The sequence below is a fragment of the Palaemon carinicauda genome, chromosome 13 (genome assembly GCF_036898095.1).
Source record: "Palaemon carinicauda isolate YSFRI2023 chromosome 13, ASM3689809v2, whole genome shotgun sequence".
In the NCBI taxonomy this organism is placed as follows: Eukaryota; Metazoa; Arthropoda; class Malacostraca; order Decapoda; family Palaemonidae; genus Palaemon; species Palaemon carinicauda.
The window spans coordinates 97,942,494-97,963,377 of record NC_090737.1 but is presented as its reverse complement, the minus strand read 5'-3'; the positions used below and the strand labels follow the sequence as shown (position 1 = coordinate 97,963,377).

Sequence of the window (20,884 nt, the reverse complement as noted above, 5' to 3'; positions counted from 1 at the left end):
TCACACACATCATCTGTGTATTTTCCCTGGAAATTTGCTTATATTTTGAGCCTGTTTAAACATATTTCATTATAGGATTTCTTTATCTATATCCATTTTTTCCATATAAGACTGTAGGCAATTTTACTTTAAACAACGGACTGTCTAGTAGGTAGCCCACTAATACCTTTGCATAAGCTCAGGCAATAGGCTATGCCCAAAACGATCAGTTACTGAGTAAGAAGCCTCCAGGTCTAAGAGACCCCGTCCGGACATAAGACCTGGGCAATCTGCGCACGCACGCACACGCATCCAGGAATCATGAAACCAGAAGGTAGTGACTAATTGTTTTCTACGCGGCTACATGTGTAAATCGGCAAGAGGTTTGTTTATTGAATAAAAGTGAGTCTAAGAATGGATTCTACAGTATATACTTAAATGCCAAGTCCAAAGTCATCCTAAAAAATCAATGATGAAAATATTTCAAGACAAAAAATCCTATCCAAAAATATCAACAGACATTAGTACAAAAAAAAAGAAGAAAAAAAGACACATAAGTGCATAATAGGTCATTCAATTCAAAACTGTTTATTTTTTTAAATTTATGAACTTTAGATTATCTTTTGCAGCATTCCTTAAAGGTCTGCGTTTGCAATAGACAAGAGAAAATCAACGAGTTTTAACATAAATAGTAGACTGTTTCTACAATGTTGCAATGAACACAGATTATTGACGAAAATAAAATGCACCGCGTGACCCCTAGTTTGACCTTGGAAAATATGTTGCAATGACCGACTATGAAATTCCAGGTTATTTGTGATATTTTTTATGCGGTTTCCATTTACCTCTAATATCTTCAAGGATAAAATAATAGTTTGAGAAAGAGGAAGATCAATAAATATATCCTTAGAATTTGTTATTTGAGCTAGAGATTCCACTCTTAATATCATGAATGACAGAAGATTCGAGAATAGTAAAGACTTCAGGAAAATTTCAGAGTACAACCATCGATGGGTCCATGTTGGGGGCGGGAGTGGTGTGTCGACACAGATGCAATCTACTGCATCTACATAGAAAATAAGAGATATGGGGGTTTAAAATTCTTCTTCTGGTAGTTGTTTTTAGAAAGTGGCAGTCTGCAAAGATATCATGACAAAGCGAAATAACCAAATGTATTCTGAAAACATACCTTGAATTAGTAGAAGCTCACAGACAGCTGTTTGTCCAAATAAATGATTCCTTGTTCCGATAGGGTATGACATATTACCCCAATGCGTGGCTTACATTGGCACAATCAGTATTATATCTACAGGTTGAAAGGTGACTTATTCATTTCAAAGATTAAAACAATGTAAAGCAAATTTCCGTTTTGGAACGTGTCAGTCGGTGGCATTTATAATAAGCATTTATAACGTCCGGTAGTTTTGCGCGGGCTGTTCGAATCAGCTGATCTCGACGGCTGTTCCCTTGATAAAGCATGTGCTCTGTGAATCAGGAAAAACATACATAGACAAATAATATATCTTATTAAACAGGGGTGATAGATATATTTTACCACCTTTATTCACACTGCAATCTTTAGTCAATAGTTTAATGAATCGACCGGAAGATATTAGCAACGAAAAGAAGAGCGCAGAGGGAGGGAGTCGTGCTATTACAACAGCCATGGAAGTGACGGCTCCAGCGGCGAAGTTGTCGTCATTTGGTGTCGAGTAGTAGGACTGACTAGTGTGTACGTGGTGGACTTACTAACAACATGGCTAAATTATACGTCTTCGCTTTTGCGATTCTATTCACGTGTGGTGAGTATTACACAATACCATGTGTGGTTGTGGCAGAAGAAATTATAGTTAACAGATATTTGTTTGTAAGTGTTGAAAAGAAACATCTTCTGTGAAGCAGGTACCATCAGCTGTTGGAGACCCTTATGGCGAGTGTACAAGTTTTTCGTTTCTCTTGGTGATGTGATTGTCATGTGATCTCGAAAGAGAGAGAGGAAAGAGAAACGGATTTTGCTAACGCCCCTTGGCAACCGGATCTGGGTGCGTGTGTCGAGTTAGAACAACCCAGATGGTTTATGTAACGTATTGTTGACAGGGTCACCCCTAAAATCACTGGACGTACTTAAACGTAGTTTATTGGCGATGCAGGCGAAATGCGCGTTAGCCATAACTTGACAATCTTGCAAGTTTCTGAGTCGAATTTAGTCATTTGAAGGTGTACCTATTCACTGTACAAATAAGACATTTATTATAGATCTGGACCAAGCTATTAGACTTCGACTACGGCTAATTTTAATTTGGCTAAATGGTCATTGTTCCATAAGCTTGAATTTTCAGAGTTCTACTTTGAGGTCGGCTTTTTCAAATTTAATACTTTTAACTTGCTCCTCCAAACTAAGTGGTTTAGTATTTTGATCAAAATAAGTTATTTTTTTTTTTCTAAACCAGAACCGTAAAATGATTTCGAACGGACACTTTATACAGTGTTAAAAAAATTCCAGAGATTTGGGAGATTTTTTAATGTTATATTAAATCCTAGATTATAAAATTTGCTCGTGATGGTCTGTTGTGGAAACAAAAATGAAAAATACATAATTTTCTCTTTACGGTAGTTCTTGATTCAATTGCTGGGTTGTACAACAAATTTTGGAGGCTTTGACAGGGTAATTTTATTTTTTCAGTTTAATGAACTATTTAATTCATTCACTTAGGAACTCGATCAACCGATCACCTAAAGGATTATTTTTAATAAGTAAATTGGTTAAAATTTTAAGTAAGGTTAACGAAATTATCTAATCAGAGAAGACATTTAGGGAGAGATTATCAATTTTTCTTTTAAAGTAGAATAATAGTTGGTAAATCTATAAGGTTACCCAATGCTTAGCATGTCGGAAAATATTAAAATTGCTTTAGCAAGCCATAATGTTTAAGATTTCTTATTTTCTTATCTGAATCTTTTCATAATGCTTAGGTATGAATAATTATCTAGTTGACACATTACATATGAATAAATTTTTGTTAATTTGGATTTGATTACAAATTTATCTTTTAACTTAATCTATAGCTAAAACCTGACTTGAGTAACCTGTGTTTTACCAAATTTTCTAGACATTTGCATTGAGTTGCAAATAATTCCCAGTGGATAACAGAATGAGTTGTTTTTGACTTATCAGGTTTTGAACGAATCCGATGGTGATTATCAGTGCAAATCCATAGTTGTGGAATTAGGTATGGGCTGCCTAAATTCCTCAACCCATGGATTTCCGAGAAAGTAATTCTTTCAATACACTTGAAAATATACCATTAAAACCATTGTTATCCAATTTTATCGAGAAAAGTACGCGAGAAAGTGGATAATCGTTGACAACCATCAACATGTTTACTACTTGTGAAGTACTAACACAAAAAGACACTTCGAACGCATGGCTCTCCAAGCACTTTGCCTTCATTTGTTGAATAGCTAACGTAACTTTACCTAGTAAGAAAAGAGATCACTAACTTAAGGGGAGTTGGCCAGCCCACTGGAACTCCCGTTACAGATCACATGTTAAAATACTGAATCTTCAGGTAGAGCGATACCAGTAGCATATTGTTGAAACACTGTCAGATTTGGGAGCCTTTGTATAACAGCGGCCAGTTCCTCCAGTGTAGATTAAAAATGGACATTCAACTAACCTAAACATTCCCCCCTAACCTAACCTACAAGCTGTAGCCTTACCTACTTACCTATGGGGGGAGAGGAGGAAGGCTAATGGCCACCTGCAACCGCTTTACAGTGCCATAATGTAAGAGCGTAATAATCATACATAGAGGATGCGGCTATCGTACATACAGTCCCAGATTTGAATTTGGTGTCAATATTCAAGAATTATAGAATTACGATTTTAGTACCTATTTGCGTCTGGGGTTTAAGGTATTCAATTTTTTTTGTTTTTATTCTATCCAATTGTGCATAGTATTTTGAGCTATTGAACAATGGCAACGTATGCAATAATACCCAAAACACTTAACTACAGTGCTAGGCCTCCAGGTTTCATTATAATTTATTGTACTGTACTTAGGCCAGTTAAAATGTGATCTAGGTTTGATCACCTATAATTTATTCTTGCTTATTTTACTACAGCCTGCATGGGCACTTTTAAGATATTGACAATTCATGATGCTTTAGAGTAAGTGTAAAGGGGTTAAAGGTATTTTTTTTCCCCTTATCTGGTTGGTTTTGATAATCTTTTTAAAAGATTCTAAAACAGTGTATTGTAATTGATTTAATGTACCATTTTTCTTAGCTAGCTTAATTTACTTTCTTGGTAAACTGTTAATAATTAAAGGATTTGCATTATTAATACAGTACTGTTTAATTAAGAAATTTGGTAAAGTGGTTGAGGTTGGTAAGGTCAATGACTTAAGTTATGGCCTATTTTATTTATAGACTAGTTAGCACCAATTTAAAATGGTAATCTATAATAAGGTTTTTCATTGCTCTTAGGCAAATTCAACATTAATAGGTGGGAAAATTTTCACTGATGGGAATAATTGTAATTGAAACTACCTCTAGGTGGGATTGGGTAGAGCTAGGGAAGTAATTAGTTCTTTATACATTATCAATACATGTAATACTTGACCAAATAAAATGCTGTAGATTTCCTCAGAATTGAGATTAACCCTAGGTCTGTCTCAAAGATAGTCTTGGAAAATGTGTGGTTGGGCTGGTTTGTTGAATGCCAGAATGCTCCCATGAGGGTAACAATTGAGTTAGTCTAGCCTTTGCCACAACTGTGAAGCTAGGATATATTGGATTGTGAGACAGTGTGGCCTGTTTAACAAAGTTTTAGTTAGATATTTAAAGTAATCATCAAAATTCTAACCCTCACAGCTAGAAATTATTCCCTGTGTTTTGGGTGTAACTATTATTCAAGTGAGCGCCAAGTACGGTGTAGATATTTTCTTTGTAAAGGACTATTCAAAGCAGTATTGATTTTAAAACCTAATGAAACTGGGAATTACATCCAAACTTATAAAAATCTGGAATGGGTAAATATCTAGTGGTTGATATATTTGTCATTGCAAATTATGTGAAGGAGAGGCATTTTTGAAAGTACAGTATTAAAATATTAAGCTGATGACATTTTTTAGATGAATTTTTTTTCAATGGAACTTAACTTTTGAACTAGTCGGGTAAAAATGAGTGCCTTTACTTTGAACCTGTTAAGGATAGACAAATTTTAAAAAGGGTATTGATGCTTTGAAAAGGCAGTTTGGAGTACATTTTTTCTAATGAAATAAAAGAAATGTTGTGCAGCCATACTAAAGGAGTTTCATATTCTTCTTCCTAGTGCTTCATTTACTTGAAGGCACTATAACTTTTGTTATTGAAGTCTAGCCCGAACGATTTTGATAGGTGATAAATTTAAATTGGGTTTGATAATGGAGGTTAGACCTCTCTAAGTATATAGTGGAAATTTTAAAGTAATTTTTTAAATCGAGCCCTTTTTTTATTTAACTGTAGGTTACTAAGAAACTTATAACTTTAACTCTGAACTTTATGCTCTATAATGCACAGTATTTGATTCTTTAAGTTTCATAAGTTAGGTACCCTGTTCCAGATGTTTTAAGTTTTTGAAAAGTTAGGTACTCTGTTTCAGATGTTCAATTTTGGCTAATTAATACAGTAATTGCACTGTAAGAGTTAGTTGTTAGCTACTTCAGAGTGTTTCAAATCTCTTCTAATACTTTTAGATGAGTTGTGAAGATGAGGATATGAGACTTTGTACTGTTTTGAAAATTCAAATGCTTTATATATCTGCATTTTTTTATGCTTTTTATTAGTAGCAAGTTTAGGAAAGTTAGGCACACAGGTTTTTGTTGCCCAAAGCACAGTACATGTATTGGTGATATTTTTTTCAAGTTAGGTGTTTACTTTTATTATAGCTAGCTAAGCTACAACCCTTGTTGAAAAGGCATAATGGTATAAGCTTAAGGGCTCTAACAGGGATAAGTAACCCAGTTGGGAAAGAAATAAGTAGATAAACTGTAATGAATAAATGAATAAAATGTCTAGTATGTGACATTCAAAGTAGATCTATCCTTCATAAACGAGTGAAGACTTGTTGGGCTGTTAAACGCGAAAATATTTGCTCATGAGTTTGAACTTGTGGAGTTGACCCAATTAAACTGATTAGGAAGATCTTATCTGGTCACACCTGGAATAAAACTTACAGAATAATGTAGTGACAGAGAAGGTATGACTTTGGTTAATTGCATACCTAGTACTACGTAGAGATTTTAGAAGTCTGAGGGTCTGAATAAATGACTTAACAAACAGTCGAGATTGATATCCAGATCAGGAATAAGGAATTTAAGACTGCAGGTTTTTGTCTTGAGTAAAGTCTGCTGCTTTAGACCAACAGAACAGTACTTGAAATGAAGTAGAATGACATATAGTTAAAAAGATATTCATAATAGATTAATAGACTAAAATCTAAGAATTTCCCAATACCCAAGCCAATTATTTTTCTGGATTTTATGCAGAACTGTTTCTGAATCTATTTGCAATAAAGAATCCCACCTAAGATTTCATCAGGTTTTATTAAAAAAACTTATCAATGCAGAGATTGGAATCTTTAAAGAGTTGTTGTCCTAGACCTCCTTGCAATCATAGTTTTCAATTTGTTAGGGTTCAACTTCATGCCTCCATAATTTGCACCATGCCTTATTTTATCTATACTGTATTTGGTTAGGGTTTTGAGCAACCCCAGATCTACATTCAGGAGGTGGAATTTAGGCAAAGGAAATTTGTTTTAAACCTTTTTTTTTTAGAAATATTCAGATTTTTTTTAATCACAGCAGGATATGCAGCTAATTCACTGTATACAGTTGTCAGTGCTATGGTGGTGAAATTTTTTCTCATGCTGTTTGTCCTTAAGTTTTCTATTGTTAGTCCCTGAATTCTAGACGAAAATTTTGGTAGGGATTTTAGTGTATCCTTATTCTTTAGGGTGATTTGTCATTTACTGACTAAAATTCTCTTTTTTGTCCTTCTTAAATTCTTTGAAAGTAAGTTTTAGTATGATTGTTACAAACTTGGATTTTAATTCGTTGATTAGGAACAGTTATCGAACAACCTTGGAGAAATCTTTAAATATCTTTTTTTTTTTATATATAATTCTATTTATTATGAAGGAGCCTTTAACATTAATTTAGCTTATTTCACTTTTAACCTATAAGCAGCAAGTCTTTCATAGTTTTAACATGCTTTCCTTTTATACTCATTTCTAGTAGTACTTGGCACTACTTTAATAGGGTTGTAGGATAGTTGTTGATATTCACTTTGCAGAAAGGTACATAGACATTTTTTCTAGTGTAGTTTCTGGTACGAATTTCTGTAATTTCTGGTACAGTCAAATTTTTATATCTTCGATAAGCCAATTGTGACTATTGCATGACCATTTGCCATACATGGAAGTTTTTGTAGCCTATTGCAAGTGCACGGAAGCTTTTGTGCCTAATGCTGTACATTGTTTTTTTTTAACATAGACTTTTGTTTCAGGGTCTGTCATTGGCCAGGATGACACCACCTTAGCACCAGTACCAGACACCACCATAATTCCAGATGTCCCAACAACATTACCACCCCCAACAGAGCCACCTACAGTAGAACCTGATACTACAACAGCTGAACCAGAACCAGAAACTACTCTTCCACCAGAGCCTGAAACTACAACTGCAGCTCCTGTTCCAGACACTACCACTGCTCCTCCTGCCCCTGTTACCACTCCAGCACCTGAAGCAGACTACAATTACAACATTACTGAAAACAATGTAACTTGCATCATGATTGAAGGGGATGTCAGCTTCGTGGTGAATTATACAGCGGGTAATGATGTAAGTTTGAATGTTTTAATTCACAATTTGGTAGTTAAATTCATCTCCTATGCCTTTTGACGCAAAGAGCTTCGGATAGATTTCGCCAGTTCTCTCTGTCTTGAGTTTTTAATTTAATACTTCTCCATTCATGAACCAATTTCAAGGAGTGTGAAGAACATGCCCAAAAAATCTAAATCTACCCCTTATGATCTCATCCACATATGGCACTAGAATAATCTTAGTTTATTTTTTAACCCTGTCCTGCCATTTAACTCCCAATATCGTTCTGAGGGATTCCTCAAATCTACTAAATCTCTTTGAGATTAGTTTCATTGTCATACAATGGCTCGTGTCCACAGAGTAACTCTTATCTCGCTAAACTGGTATATAGTCTGATTTTTAAGTAATTTTTGGGGCATTTTGATTTCCAAATTTTACTTAACCTAGCCATTGTCTGATTTACTTTTTTTTCAATCTTTTACTGAACTCTAATTCTGAAGACCCTGTCTTGGAGATCATAGTTCCTAAATACTTAATGATTCTACCTCATTAATCCTTTCTCCTTCCAATGATATTTAATCTTACATTGCATACTCGCTGTTGTCGTCATCTGTCTTCTTATTTATCTTCAGCCCAACCTAGTGTGATTTTAAATGCATTCTGGTAAGCAAGCATTGCAAACCCTGTGGTGTTCTGCTAACAAGGACAGCATCATACTCTAGGTCTGCTAAATTCATATCACCTTCCAGTCCTTTCCCCCACCATCTCTTGGCTGTTCTACACATTACAAAATCCATGAGGAGGATAAGTAACAGATGACAACACGTTCCCTGGGAGTACTCCGCTATTCACTTGAAAATCATTTATAAGACTCCATTAATATCAACTTAGCAACTTTGCTCATGAACAGACAATAAAATTTAAAACTATCAAAGGCTTTTTCAGTCCACAAATGCCATCAGAATGGGACTAACATATTCCATGTGTTGCTGTACAAAATGTCTCAAAATGAAAATTTGACAAGTGTAACTTCTACCTTTTCTAAGTCCTGCATGTTAATCTCTTGGCTTTTCCTCAATCTTTCTCCAGTCTTTAGAATAGGCTTACTATATATTTTCATAACTGATAAGCATTGTGTAATTATTGCAATCATCGGGTCTCCTTTTCTTGCTATTTTCACCAACACTCTTAACTCCCGTTCATCAGGTTTTGCCTCTTCGTGCCACATTCTACAAAATAATCTTATAAGTAGTCTGGGAGTCTTCATTTAAAGCCAGTATCATCTCTGCAGTTATTCAATCGTATCCCGGGGCTTTCCACTGAATTCATTCATGGGCACATTAGTCTTCATTAGCTTCAGGTATATCAATCAAATTATTCCCTTCGTCTCCTATTCATAACCTCGCTAAAATGTTCCATCCAACGTTGTCTTTCTTCATCTTGTCTTGCTATAAGAGCCTACCTCTTTTTGATGTATATGCTGCTGCTTCTTTGCCCCAGTAGATTTCATTAATCATTTAATCATTGTATGAGCAATTCTTACACCATAGCCAGCTCCTTAAGTCATAGCTTTGTCAGCCTCGTCTGCTTTGCATTCTCGATATTCTGTTCAGTCATTTCTGGCTTTTTTTTACCTTGCTATCAATACTGGAATACTTAGCATGCTCTACCTTGTAATTTTCATCCCTTCCTTGAAAACTTGCAACAATCAATTTGTCTTCTCCTCCTTTTTATAGTATCCCAAGTATCATTTGATATCCATGGCTTTCTCCTTATAACTGCATGGCCCAAGACTTCACTACCTTCTTAGAGTAGGAATAGTCGGTTACTGAACGACTATTAAAACTGACATACCAACTACGAGACAGTCCACCTGGCATGCATTAGACTACTGGACGAACTGGAGAAGCTTCAACAGTACCCATCGAAGGAAGTCTTGCCTTTATTGATCTACTGTATGGCACTCCCTAGGGTTCATACTCTGACCTAGAATTACCTTAGTTCTGGCTTGCTGGTAGTATTAAAGAAGTTACACTCAAATCCCTGGAACAAAGAATTATGGCTTAGTCTATCATAAAAAAAGCCTACCTTCTGCCTTCTTAACACAAATTTGATGTCCCATAAGAAGCCCTACAAATCCTCTACCAATCTATGATTTAAGGGACTTGGGAGGTGCCGAAACTGGGCCCTTAGGCAGAAAGATGTAGTCACCCCTTTTTTTTTTATTAACCCTGGATAGGTACGGTGGGTCGTTTGCGACCCCGAGCGTCAAAAAAAAACAGGTTTTTCTCACGTGACTCACCCCTGTGACTGAATTTGTGGGTGATCGACCTGCAGGAGGTGTCTCCCCTACACGCTCTAGTAGTGTCCAGATGTGCATTGCTGTAGCTGTACTCCTTCCCCGATTTCTGAGACGCGTCGGGGTCGTTCGCGTCCGAGTTTACCCTTCTGAGGTAGTTTGCATAATTATCAAAGTTATTACGTATTATGAAATTGTCGTAGAATGGTGCAACTTGTATAAGTTATCAGTTGTGGAAAGTCTTGGTGGATTGTTTGGCTACCATGTGCATGTTTTTTTTTTTAGTTAAAATGTCGTTCATCACCACGAGGACCATTTTACCGCGAGTGCCCCTTTTTCATTTTTTTTCATTTTTTTGCCAAGTCATTTTTCCGTAAGATATTGCCAAATAGTGTCGTAAAACTTTTGCTTGTTTAGTGTTGGAAAGTGTGTCTAGATGATCTGGCTACCCATGCATGACTTTGTTTTTGTCAGATACGACGTAGTTATTGGTATATTGGGTATTTAACTGCGGTTACCAATTTCTGTTTTTTTTTTCAATATTTGTAAAAATTACTACGTAGTAAGGAATTGCCGTATATTATTCATTTTTTTTTTCATGTTTATGTGTTAGAAAGTGTGCCTTGATGGTTGGGCTAACACGTGCATGTCTTTTTTTTTATCTGAGATGTCGTATATTAGAATGTCGGGCATTTTACCGCGAGTGTCCCTTTTTAATTTTTTTACATTTTTTTGCCAAGTCATTTTTCCGTAAGATATTGCGAAATAGTGTCGTAAAACTTTTGCTTTTTTAATGTTGGAAAGTGTGTCTAGATGATCTGGCTACCCATGCGTGATTTTGTTTTTGTCAGATACGACGTAGTTATTGGTATATTGGGTATTTAACTGCGGTTGCCAATTTCTGTTTTTTTTCAATATTTGTAAAAATTTACTACGTAGTAAGGAATTGCCGTATATTATTGATTTTTTTTTCATGTTTGTGTTAGAAAGTGTGCCTTGATGGTTGGGCTAACACGTGCATGTCTTTTTTTTTTATCTGAGATGCCGTATATTAGAATGTTGGGCATTTTTCCGCGAGTACCCCTATTTATTTGTTTTGCATTTTTTTGCTTAGTCATGTTACCGTAAGGAATTGGCAAGTAGTGTCGCAAAACTTATATTTTTATAGTGTTGGAAAGTGTTTCTAGATGATCTGGCTACCCATGCCTATTTTTTTTTTAGCCAGATATGGCGTATATATAAGTATGTGTTCGATTTTCCTGTGATTGCCATTTTTTCGTTTTTTCCCATTTCTTTCAAAATTACTACGTACTAAGGAACTATCACAGAGTAATATTTCATTTATATGTTTATTTGTCGGAAAATATGCCTTGATGGTTTGCCTAGCACGTGGCTGAAATTTTTTTTTTCTGAAATGCCGTATATTAGAATGGCCATTTTTCCACGAGTGCCCCTTTTTATTTGTTTTGCATTTTTTTGCTTAGTCATGTTACCGTAAGGAATTGGCAAGTAGTGTCGCAAAACTTATATTTTTATAGTGTTGGAAAGTGTTTCTAGATGATCTGGCTACCCATGCCTATCTTTTTTTTAGCCAGATATGGCGTATATATAGGTATGTGTTCGATTTTCCGGTGATTGCCATTTTTTCGTTTTTTCCCAATTCTTTCAAAATTACTACGTACTAAGGAACTATCACAGAGTAATGATTCCTCTAGATGTTTATTTGTCGGAAAATTTTGTTTACTTTTTTTTTGATTGAATATCATCAAATTTTTTAGCTAAAATATTGTTTTACATTTTTTTTTCGATTTTATTTCCCTTCAAAAAATCTTTTTGGGTCAGAATTTTAATTTTATAGACGTAAAATAATCGACAATTATCCAGCAACCCACCATACAATTTTTATGCATATCCAATAATAATTAGATTAGTAAATAACACCTTGAAATTGACATACCCTTCCTACATTTCAAGTGGCAGATTAGGGAGTCTGAGTCAGTGTGGTTGGCGGCCATTTTGTGGACATATCCGAAGCGTAAGCTGCCCTATCTATATATATTCTTGTTCCCTATAGAATTTGTGATATTTTGGTATATTTTTACCTGCATAAATATCATATTATATATTAAATATATGTATTTTTTTACGAAATTTCCAAGTACTCAAAAAATTACCTTTAGATATGGCCCCTGATATAAATGTAATTTACAAAATAATGAAGATTTTTTTACATATTTCTATTTTAGGATAACATATGTTTATTCCCTAAAAAAATTAGCCACTTCCTATTTCATTTGGGTACCCAAAAAAATTCATGAAATTTGGACAATTTTTTTTGGCCAAAAAAAGTTACCCTTTTTTTCTCATTTCAGATCTTCACCTCCATGGGTCTGACTTCATCCAAAATACATCAAGATGTGTCCTAAACATTCAAGAATCAATTCCTAAAAGGATTTGTGTATATATGTATAAACTTTTTTTTTATGAATTTTTATGTCAGGTCTTTTGTTTTTTCTACTTAATTTTTTAAAATATTTATAATAAATAGTTTTTCTGCAGATGAGTAGTATTTATCTTTACAGTTGTTTTAAGCATTCATTGAAGTTTTTTTTGGCAAAAGAAAAAAGGAGGTTACTGCAAAAACTGATTTTTCAAGAATTTTTTTTGGCGTCGGGGTCGTTCGCGTCCGAGTATACCCTTAAAGGGGTGTCCGAGGACCGTACCTATCCAGGGTGAAAGCGCTTGGCATATATGCAGCAGAAAGTTATTCTAACCTTTATAAACACTCCAGGAGGTGCACAAAACTTGCTTTTGGTTAGTAATTATTAGTTTGTCATTAATAAGGTCTAATCAAACCTTTCATCAGTGGAGAAAAACTGAACCTAAGGGCTCCTCCACCAGATAGAGGCATTTGAAGCATCCTTGGTCGACCTTCAGAGTTGTGGGCAGGGTCACTGTTGAACCTTCGCTGATCCTCCCAACTTCTTGTAGGCTTTGTAGCAACTCAGCCTCGGTATAGTGGTCCAAAGTAAATTAATGTACACCAATCTTTTGGCAATGCAAACTTCTAGCTCTGCAGGCTTTAAAGTTATTTCGATGGGTCACTTATTAGTATTGATGAGTGACAACACTATCGTAGTGGCCTCTGTTAACAAGCAGAGAGGAATTATTTCATAGGACCTGTGAAAGATGACTAGACTTTTACTTGACTGTTTGACAATGCAGTTGAACTCTGATAATTATGGCAAAGAAGTATTAAGTAGCAGACATGCTCTGCTGGTGGGGGTTATGAGTAGTGGTCCCTCTTACCAGCTGTAGTGTAAAGGCTTCTTGCTTTTTAGTGGTTCCCCTATGATAAACTGGTTTTCAACACCTGAACAGGAAACTTCCAGTGTGTTCAATTTCAGACCAGGCAGCAGCGATGGATGCTCTTTTATCCCTGGAACAAGTGCTTATGCTTTTCCTGCCTTTGTGCCTGATTTGCTGAGTCATCAATTGCAGACTTTCTAGTCTTTGTTGGGAGAAACCTCTTTATTGCTGTAATGAAGTGCTATCAGTGGACCTTGAGGCATACATGCTTGGGAAGTTTTAAACAGCATTTTCTTTCAAAAGAACTCTCCTCGTGATTTGGATGTTACAGAAGGTCGTTGGATCAGTTAAGGTGCCCTTACAAGCCTCTGAAGGAATAGTGACTGCATTTCTGCATTCCTTGTGACTAGTGAGCAAGCGAATTGACACTTCTTATGCTATTGGTCATGCTGAGAATTGGAAGGCAGTCTCTTTTTGGTTTGTTCGACATATTATTATTATTACTACTACTACTGTACTACTAGCTGAAAGTCTGTTCCAGCAATCAGTTTGAAGACTTCCATCTCTCATCGAAGTAAAGGGCGATCATGAGATCGAGAAGACCTGCTTCCTTATCCCACAAAGCCATTGATATTCTACCTTGGAAGAACAGTATGCTAGGCATTAAAGGTGGCCGGCTGGCTAAAGCCTATTTTTCAAGGACAGGACTTTGACATTCATAACCCTTGATAAGGTGACTTGAGTCATTCCAAACTGCATAAGATTTTTGCCTCGGACCTTCGTTTTTGTGATGCTTGGGCGATTTATCCTGAAAAAGTGTTTAAATTCTCTCTTCCCTTGATAATTAATACCTGTGATTACTACCCTATATAGACCTGATTTAGACATTCAAAAAACTCCTCTCCCTAAGTTGTTTTTTTTTTTTTTTTTATAGAAAATAGTCCCTACAAGTTGTATACAAAATTTCAATGCTATATCTTTAAACTAAGGGAGAATAAAGAATTTGAAGGTCAATAACTATAGTTTGAGATGCGTGCATTCAAAGTTTTTCTTTTTACAATATTAATAAATTATGAATTTTGTTCCTTTTTGGATATTGATAAACCAAAACCGTTATTTATCATAATTTATTCATAAATGAAGATCCCTTTGCTTAATACAGCATCTTGCTTCATTAGGCTCCTGTCAGGTGAGACGGTTGATCCTACATCCACAAAATTCCTTCACTAACTCTGCTAATATCGCCAATATTACCCACTTCTGAACTCTTAGCTTATTAGAGCGAATTTTCTTATGTTAGAGATCTTGAAGTTTTCTTCTTTGACATGATGAAATTCTTACCGAAACAAAGACTTGAAAGCGAGTGAATATCAAAGGTCAAACTCAAACATGTACTCTTCTCTCAGGTTTGTGATAGCACTGAAGGGTGTAATCATGAACTTCCGGTTTTGTGAATCATGCAATTTATAATGCCATTGCTCACAATTTGTTTTATATTAAAATGTAATATCAAAATTCGTCATATGAGAGCATTTTGATGCTACTTCTTGGGTCGAATGCCTCAGCCCTGATCACCCAGACAATTTAAGTTCTGGTAGGGTTAAAAGGAGTTATAAAACCAATCTCCAGGAATACTATTTCCTTCTGGCTTCCTAAAGACTTTAGTTCAGACATATTCCTGGGTTGGTTAACAATGCCTGTTTTGATCGTAGGGACTTTATCCCACCTTAGGATAAGTCTCTCATGAAGGTCGATAAATTGTATCAATTGTAGGAGCAAGATAGTAGTTTTGAAGCATCTAGTGTTTTTCCTAACTAAAAGCCAGACCTTTACACTAATCCAACCAGCCATAAGTGCCTAGGCCAAAGGTTATAGTGAAGGTTGTCCGAACTCTAGGGGGGCGAGACGTGCGTGCTTTTAGACTACCAATGTTTTCCTTGTTACAAAAACCTTTTTCATCTTCACTGATGTCTTGATTGTATTATAGGTCTCTAATTTTTATATTTGGAAAATTTCAGGTTTTGCTTTTTAAATTTTCATCCTTGGAAGTTTATAATATTTATGAGCCAAGCATAATGAAACTGAACACAAGTTGGCTATACCCTGCACTGTTCCACAATACTTTGAATTGTTGGTAACAATGACTGCACAGGATTTGCATAGTTTCACCTCAAAATGTCTCCCTTGATAATGCATATACTTAACCTTTTGTATGCTAGACTAATTTCACTAATACTTGCTTTTGACATATACCGTAATTATTCTTATTTTACCTTTTTTGCAATAAGCAAATAAAATGCTACAAGTACGTCAGTTTGAATTTAAAATTTTCTGCTTGTAACATGATTAGGTTCAGGCAACAAGCTCAGCAGATATTAGTTTCCCTCTGAATTTTGGGTTGGCATCAAATGGTAGTGTACTTTTAGATTTCCACACGTTCATCTTAAGAAGTTACTTTAATGAAATTTAGGAATATCAAAAACATAGCTTAATGATACAGAATGGCATCTCATGCCCTTGATGCTTGGCCATAAAAAGAGAATGTATAATAAGTTCTAACAATACAGCTCACATAATTTTACTATGTTTCAAAATTAGATCCCCACAAAATACACTTCTGTTGTAAAAATTTTGTAAGCTGTAGATGTTTTAAGCTATTATTTATACTTTTAAGTTGGTCTAGTGAAATGGGTAGATGCTTTGGTATACAAGGTTAAGTTGACATACGTAAAGTACCCTGATGTTTACTTGCTATGGTATCATGATACTTGGTACTATGTTTTAGATGGAAAATGTTTAGAAGACTACACTAGAAGCCATTTGTTAAGTTAATGACTGATCTAGCAAGCCTTTAAAAATGCTTTTTTTCCATGGAAATTTCAGTTGGCTATAATTTTTTATCTAGTGTAATTTTCTTGCACCATAACTTAAGTAAATTAAATATTTTTTTTTTCTTTATATCCCTATGTGAATGAATTTGTCCACTAGTAACCTCTTGTACTTTTAGCACAAGTAGTAAGTAAGGTTACAACTTGGCGAGTGGTAATTTCATTATAAAAAATGGATAGGCACAAGTTTTTGTTTCAGAAATTTATCTGGAGACTATTTTTATTTCTTACAGACACAAATTGCAACAATAACTCTACCCAAGCATCCAATGGCTAGTACTTTAATCAGTGGCACCTGCAATGGTACGGAAGGTCAGGAAAATATTAAAGTTACATGGGGTTCTACTGAGCAATCTAACAGTGTGAATTTGGAGTTCAGTCAGAAGGCAGACTCTTGGTCGATTGCAAGCTTCACTGCAAATTTATTCATGGATCCCAAGATTTTTGCCAATGGAACTGATGCTGGTAAGTAACTTAAATAGATGTTCAGTCCTTTTAAATTTCTATTTTTTTTTTTTTTTTTTTTTTTTTTTTTTTTTTTTCTTTAAAATTTGGTCGCATAGTAATAGAAAATTCTTTAAAATCTGGTCGCATAGTAATAAGAAATTTTTCCTACAGGAAAGACACTGTCCCTGGTAGTTGACTATGGCTTTTCCCCATTGAGTGTTCCTGTGAATCACAGTTACAACTGTCATTCTTCATTGAGTGCTGTAAACATAACTGCTACCATTGGAGATGAACCATATACTCTTGGTGTATCCTCAAAGCTGGAGGGAATTCATATTCAGGCTTTCAACATGGTCCCCAATGAACCTGACTTTGTTTCCTGTAAGTATACTGTGTTTTAAGTTATTTTTTTATAGTAGGAATTAAAGTTTGTGTGGCATTTTGTACTGAAATTTCATACTCTTATCTGAATTTGTAAATCTTGTGACTAGTAAACTTAACCATCACATTGGCTGTGTTGTGTCGGTGGAAGATTTAAGTACGTTAAACTAGAAGAAGTAATAAATTTAAGGCATGAGGTTTTTTTTACTTCATCAAACTAGTAGCTAATGTTGTAGGAGTCAGGCTTCATGTATTTGTTTGGGTAGATATTTTGGCAATGTGGTGAGGAAGTAAAGTTTGATTTTAAATTGCAATATTATAATTTGCCTTTTAACCACAGATTATAGTAAAATTTCCGGAATAAACAGGGTTAACGACTGCTACAGAAATTCCCCAGTTTTTTCCTGTATCATATTGAATGAAGTAATTTTCATCTTCAACGATAGAATTTCTTATCAATCAAATATAAATAAAATGAAATTGTCAACCTTAGTGTAAGGGAAACTAATGGATCTGACCTCCTCACAATGGCTAGTTGGACAATTTTTTCCCTTGTCTTCTCTCTGCTGCTGTTATACCCTCAATTTCCCCCCTCCCCCCCACGTGACTTCCACTGCTGCTGTTGTGCAAGGTTCTTAGCATTGAAATACTGCTACACACAACAGAACTTAAAATTAGAGGAGTTTGGTTTGTGGACATGGCTAATATTTTAGGAGTGAATTTATGCTACAGTGGAAGTTGAATAATTCAAAACCAATAAAGTTGACCGAATCGTATGGTTATCCAGGGATTTGTACTGACAATTATAGTATTTTAATTTGCTACCATTCGGGAGAAATTGCCTAAGTTTTCCTAATAATCTGGGAATTATTAATGAGGACTTGATTAGATTAAACCTTAAGATCAAATTTTCAGTTGCACAAAGCCTTTCCTGTCTCTTGAATTGTAAGAATCCTCCTCCTTATATTGAGGGAAGTTTCCAGCCTTGATTAAGAAGAACTTTGCCTCTTAAATTTTGGTAGCCTCACTCATCCTCAACTTTTTATAAACTATTGGTAGAACTACTCTTGGAATAGCTCTAAAAAAGGTTCCTGGGTCTTAGGGCTGCATGTAATGGGAAGTGTTTTTATAGGGGAAATTGCTTGTCGTATTTGACCATTACCCAAGGAAGTGTTCCTTTATGTGGTACTGTATTGGCATGTTGTTGGATTTAGTTTTCTGCTCTTATTCTTCATTTTAGCTTTAGTAGGTAATGGTGATTTATGGATAAGGTACACATCCCATTGTTGCAAAGAATTTTCTATCTTCGCCTAAAATTTTATTGTACCAGGGAATCCATTGGTGTAATGTACTTTGTATTGCTAAGTGGATAATGTTTTCACTGGTGTAAATTTGACTAAAACCTTGATGCTTGTGTATCTTAATTAATTTGTTACCAAAATCTGCAGCAGTAAGCTCATTTCAACTTATATTTATTTTAAAGGGATATTCCATTCTTGCACATTATATTATTTAAAGGGATATTTTCTTGCACAATTTCAATCTTTCCTAGGAAGTACTTGTAAATTTTTTTTACCACCCCTAATGTAACCTAAACCAGCTGTGGTTCAAATCTCTCAAGGCTCTGCTCTCCGTATCTTAAAAAATTTGTAATCTGCTGAATTACCCCCGCTTTGTTTGGAATAGCTGGTTTTTTAAATTTCATACCCTTTGTTAATTTCCAACTTGTAGATAATTGCTGAAAACAGTTTGGCAATTATTGAAAATTGAAATCTGTAACCTTTTATACTGTTCTTATATTTCTATTCTTTTCAGCTGTTCACTGCTCAGCAGATGAGATCTCTGATGTAGTACCTATTGCAGTTGGATGTGCATTGGCAGCTCTTGTGGTAATAGTACTCATTGCTTATTTGGTTGGACGTCGTCGACGTAGTGCCGCTTACCAATCTGTATAAGTTTGTGTGTAGTCAGTGTTTGGAAAAAGTAAATTGGTTAATTTTATTTTTTAATCTGTGATAAAAGTATTAGGAGTTAAATAGTTACTCATTGGGTACATTTGAAAGCTACAGCTGTAGAATAACTTACTCGTGGGTATATTGTTATCTAGCATTTCAAAATGTTCATTCCTGTTTTTGAGAAATGAAAGCTCAGGTTGTGGTTATGTCAACAGATTAAGTAGTGGGATGGTCTCTCAGAAAATTTTTTTTCAATAAAACCATTAGTTTGCCAAGGAGACCAAATTTTTATTTATGTAGGGCTAGCTTTAGGACTTCTAGCAATTTGAAGTCTGGCTGTTAGATCTGACAGGAAACTATTTTGTTCTGTGCCAATTTTCCTAAGTTGAAGCTAGGATTTTTATGTGAATGTTCAGGATGGTGTTCCTATTTAGTTGAAACCTAATGATAAACATTTTAGTGTCCTGTTTGTTTAATTCAATATTTTTCTTTATAGATTGGATATTTGTGATTGCAGTAAATTTCTTAGAAATCAGATGAATAGCTAGCTATTGGGGACTATTTTATGGGTTAGCTAGTTAGTGGGAGAGTGTGGAATGTTCCCATTCAGATTTTAGTGTTCAGGAGGGTGTTCCTATTTAGTTGTAAAGAAATTGTAAAAATTTTAATGTTCTTATTGTGTTCAAGGAAGGAGTTTTTTTTAGTTATATAATTTATTTTGCTACTAAGGTTATTGAATGAGCTATTAAAATGTTTGGTGAAATGTTTATTGGGAAAATGTGAGGCAGAGTTGTTAAGTGGAAGATATGTGGGAGGGTTCTAAAAATTTGATATACGTATATTTAAGACATTCCAGTTGAAATTATAGTAAGATGTGCTGTGTAAGCTTGAAATTACTATGCAGCTATTGAATCATTTTTTATGGTAAAATTTGAAAAATCTACAAAGTTCACCTCTGTAAATAACACTTGGAAAAAAAATTTCTTGGTCAATATTATGCATTTAGGTAAAATGGTAACTGGTCATGGAAATGCCATGAGTAGTTAACATGATTTAATTTTTTTCCCCTATGAAATTATTACTCTGGCATTCCAAAATCAGTTACCCCAGGCTGTGGTCGTCTGCAGATTTAAGGATGTAACTATTTTACCTTGTAAAGTGTTTGTAAATTTTTGAATTAAAAATAGATCGCCATAGCAGGTATGATTACCCCTTATTCTGGATCTTATTTTTTCTTAGTGTTAAGATATTGATATAAGACTTTGCAGGTCATCAAAATAGTAATTTAGGTTTTTATGTTGAAGCATAGTTTTTTACTGCCAAGTTTTAAGATTTATTGAGACTGGAAAATTAGTAGGTTAAGAACATTCTACACTTTAATTCTAAGTTTATGTATACTGGTATGGTTTAACTGCTTTGTGTATTTTTAGAATTTGTAAACTTTAATTTGAGCTGACCTAAGAACGGCTGTACCATTACATGTATTTTTGTGGGGGCTAGGACTTTGTCTTGATCCCCCTTTCAGAGGCAAGCTATGGACACTTTTCAAAGAACAAACTCTTGTATTATAACAAAATGCTTAAGTTGAAGTGTCCATGATGTCCTGTAGCATAAGAATCGTTTTGGGTTTGGAAGATTTGCAACTGAAAATATCTGATAGTATGAAGGAAACTGCCTTGGTACAGAATGTCTTCAAGTAAACCATTGAAATAGTAATGCTCCTAGTCTTAAAATTTTATCCTTAACCAGTTTTGACTGCTC

The 20,884-nt window shown here is 34.8% G+C and overlaps 1 protein-coding gene across 1 annotated transcript; it reads left to right on the top strand.

Annotated features, from left to right (window-relative positions):
• Positions 1-1,624: 1,624 nt before the first annotated feature.
• Positions 1,625-20,317, top strand: LOC137652342 (lysosome-associated membrane glycoprotein 1-like). The gene is made up of 5 exons (XM_068385693.1): positions 1,625-1,781; positions 7,528-7,862; positions 16,574-16,805; positions 16,959-17,168; positions 18,984-20,317. Exons 1-5 carry the CDS (start codon positions 1,736-1,738, stop codon positions 19,121-19,123), a joined length of 963 nt encoding a protein of 320 aa, XP_068241794.1. The 5' UTR covers positions 1,625-1,735; the 3' UTR covers positions 19,124-20,317.
• The last annotated feature ends 567 nt before the right edge of the window (positions 20,318-20,884 follow it).

What these genes read in the sequence shown, in the direction of transcription:
- LOC137652342 (XM_068385693.1), top strand. Translation starts at nt 1,736, where the DNA reads ATGGCTAAATTATACGTCTTCGCTTTTGCGATTCTATTCACGTGTG. An exon ending in ATTATACAGCGGGTAATGAT is followed by an intron (nt 7,863 to 16,573) that starts GTAAGTTTGAAT and finishes TATTTCTTACAG; the next exon opens with ACACAAATTGCAACAATAAC. An exon ending in TGAACCTGACTTTGTTTCCT is followed by an intron (nt 17,169 to 18,983) that starts GTAAGTATACTG and finishes TATTCTTTTCAG; the next exon opens with CTGTTCACTGCTCAGCAGAT.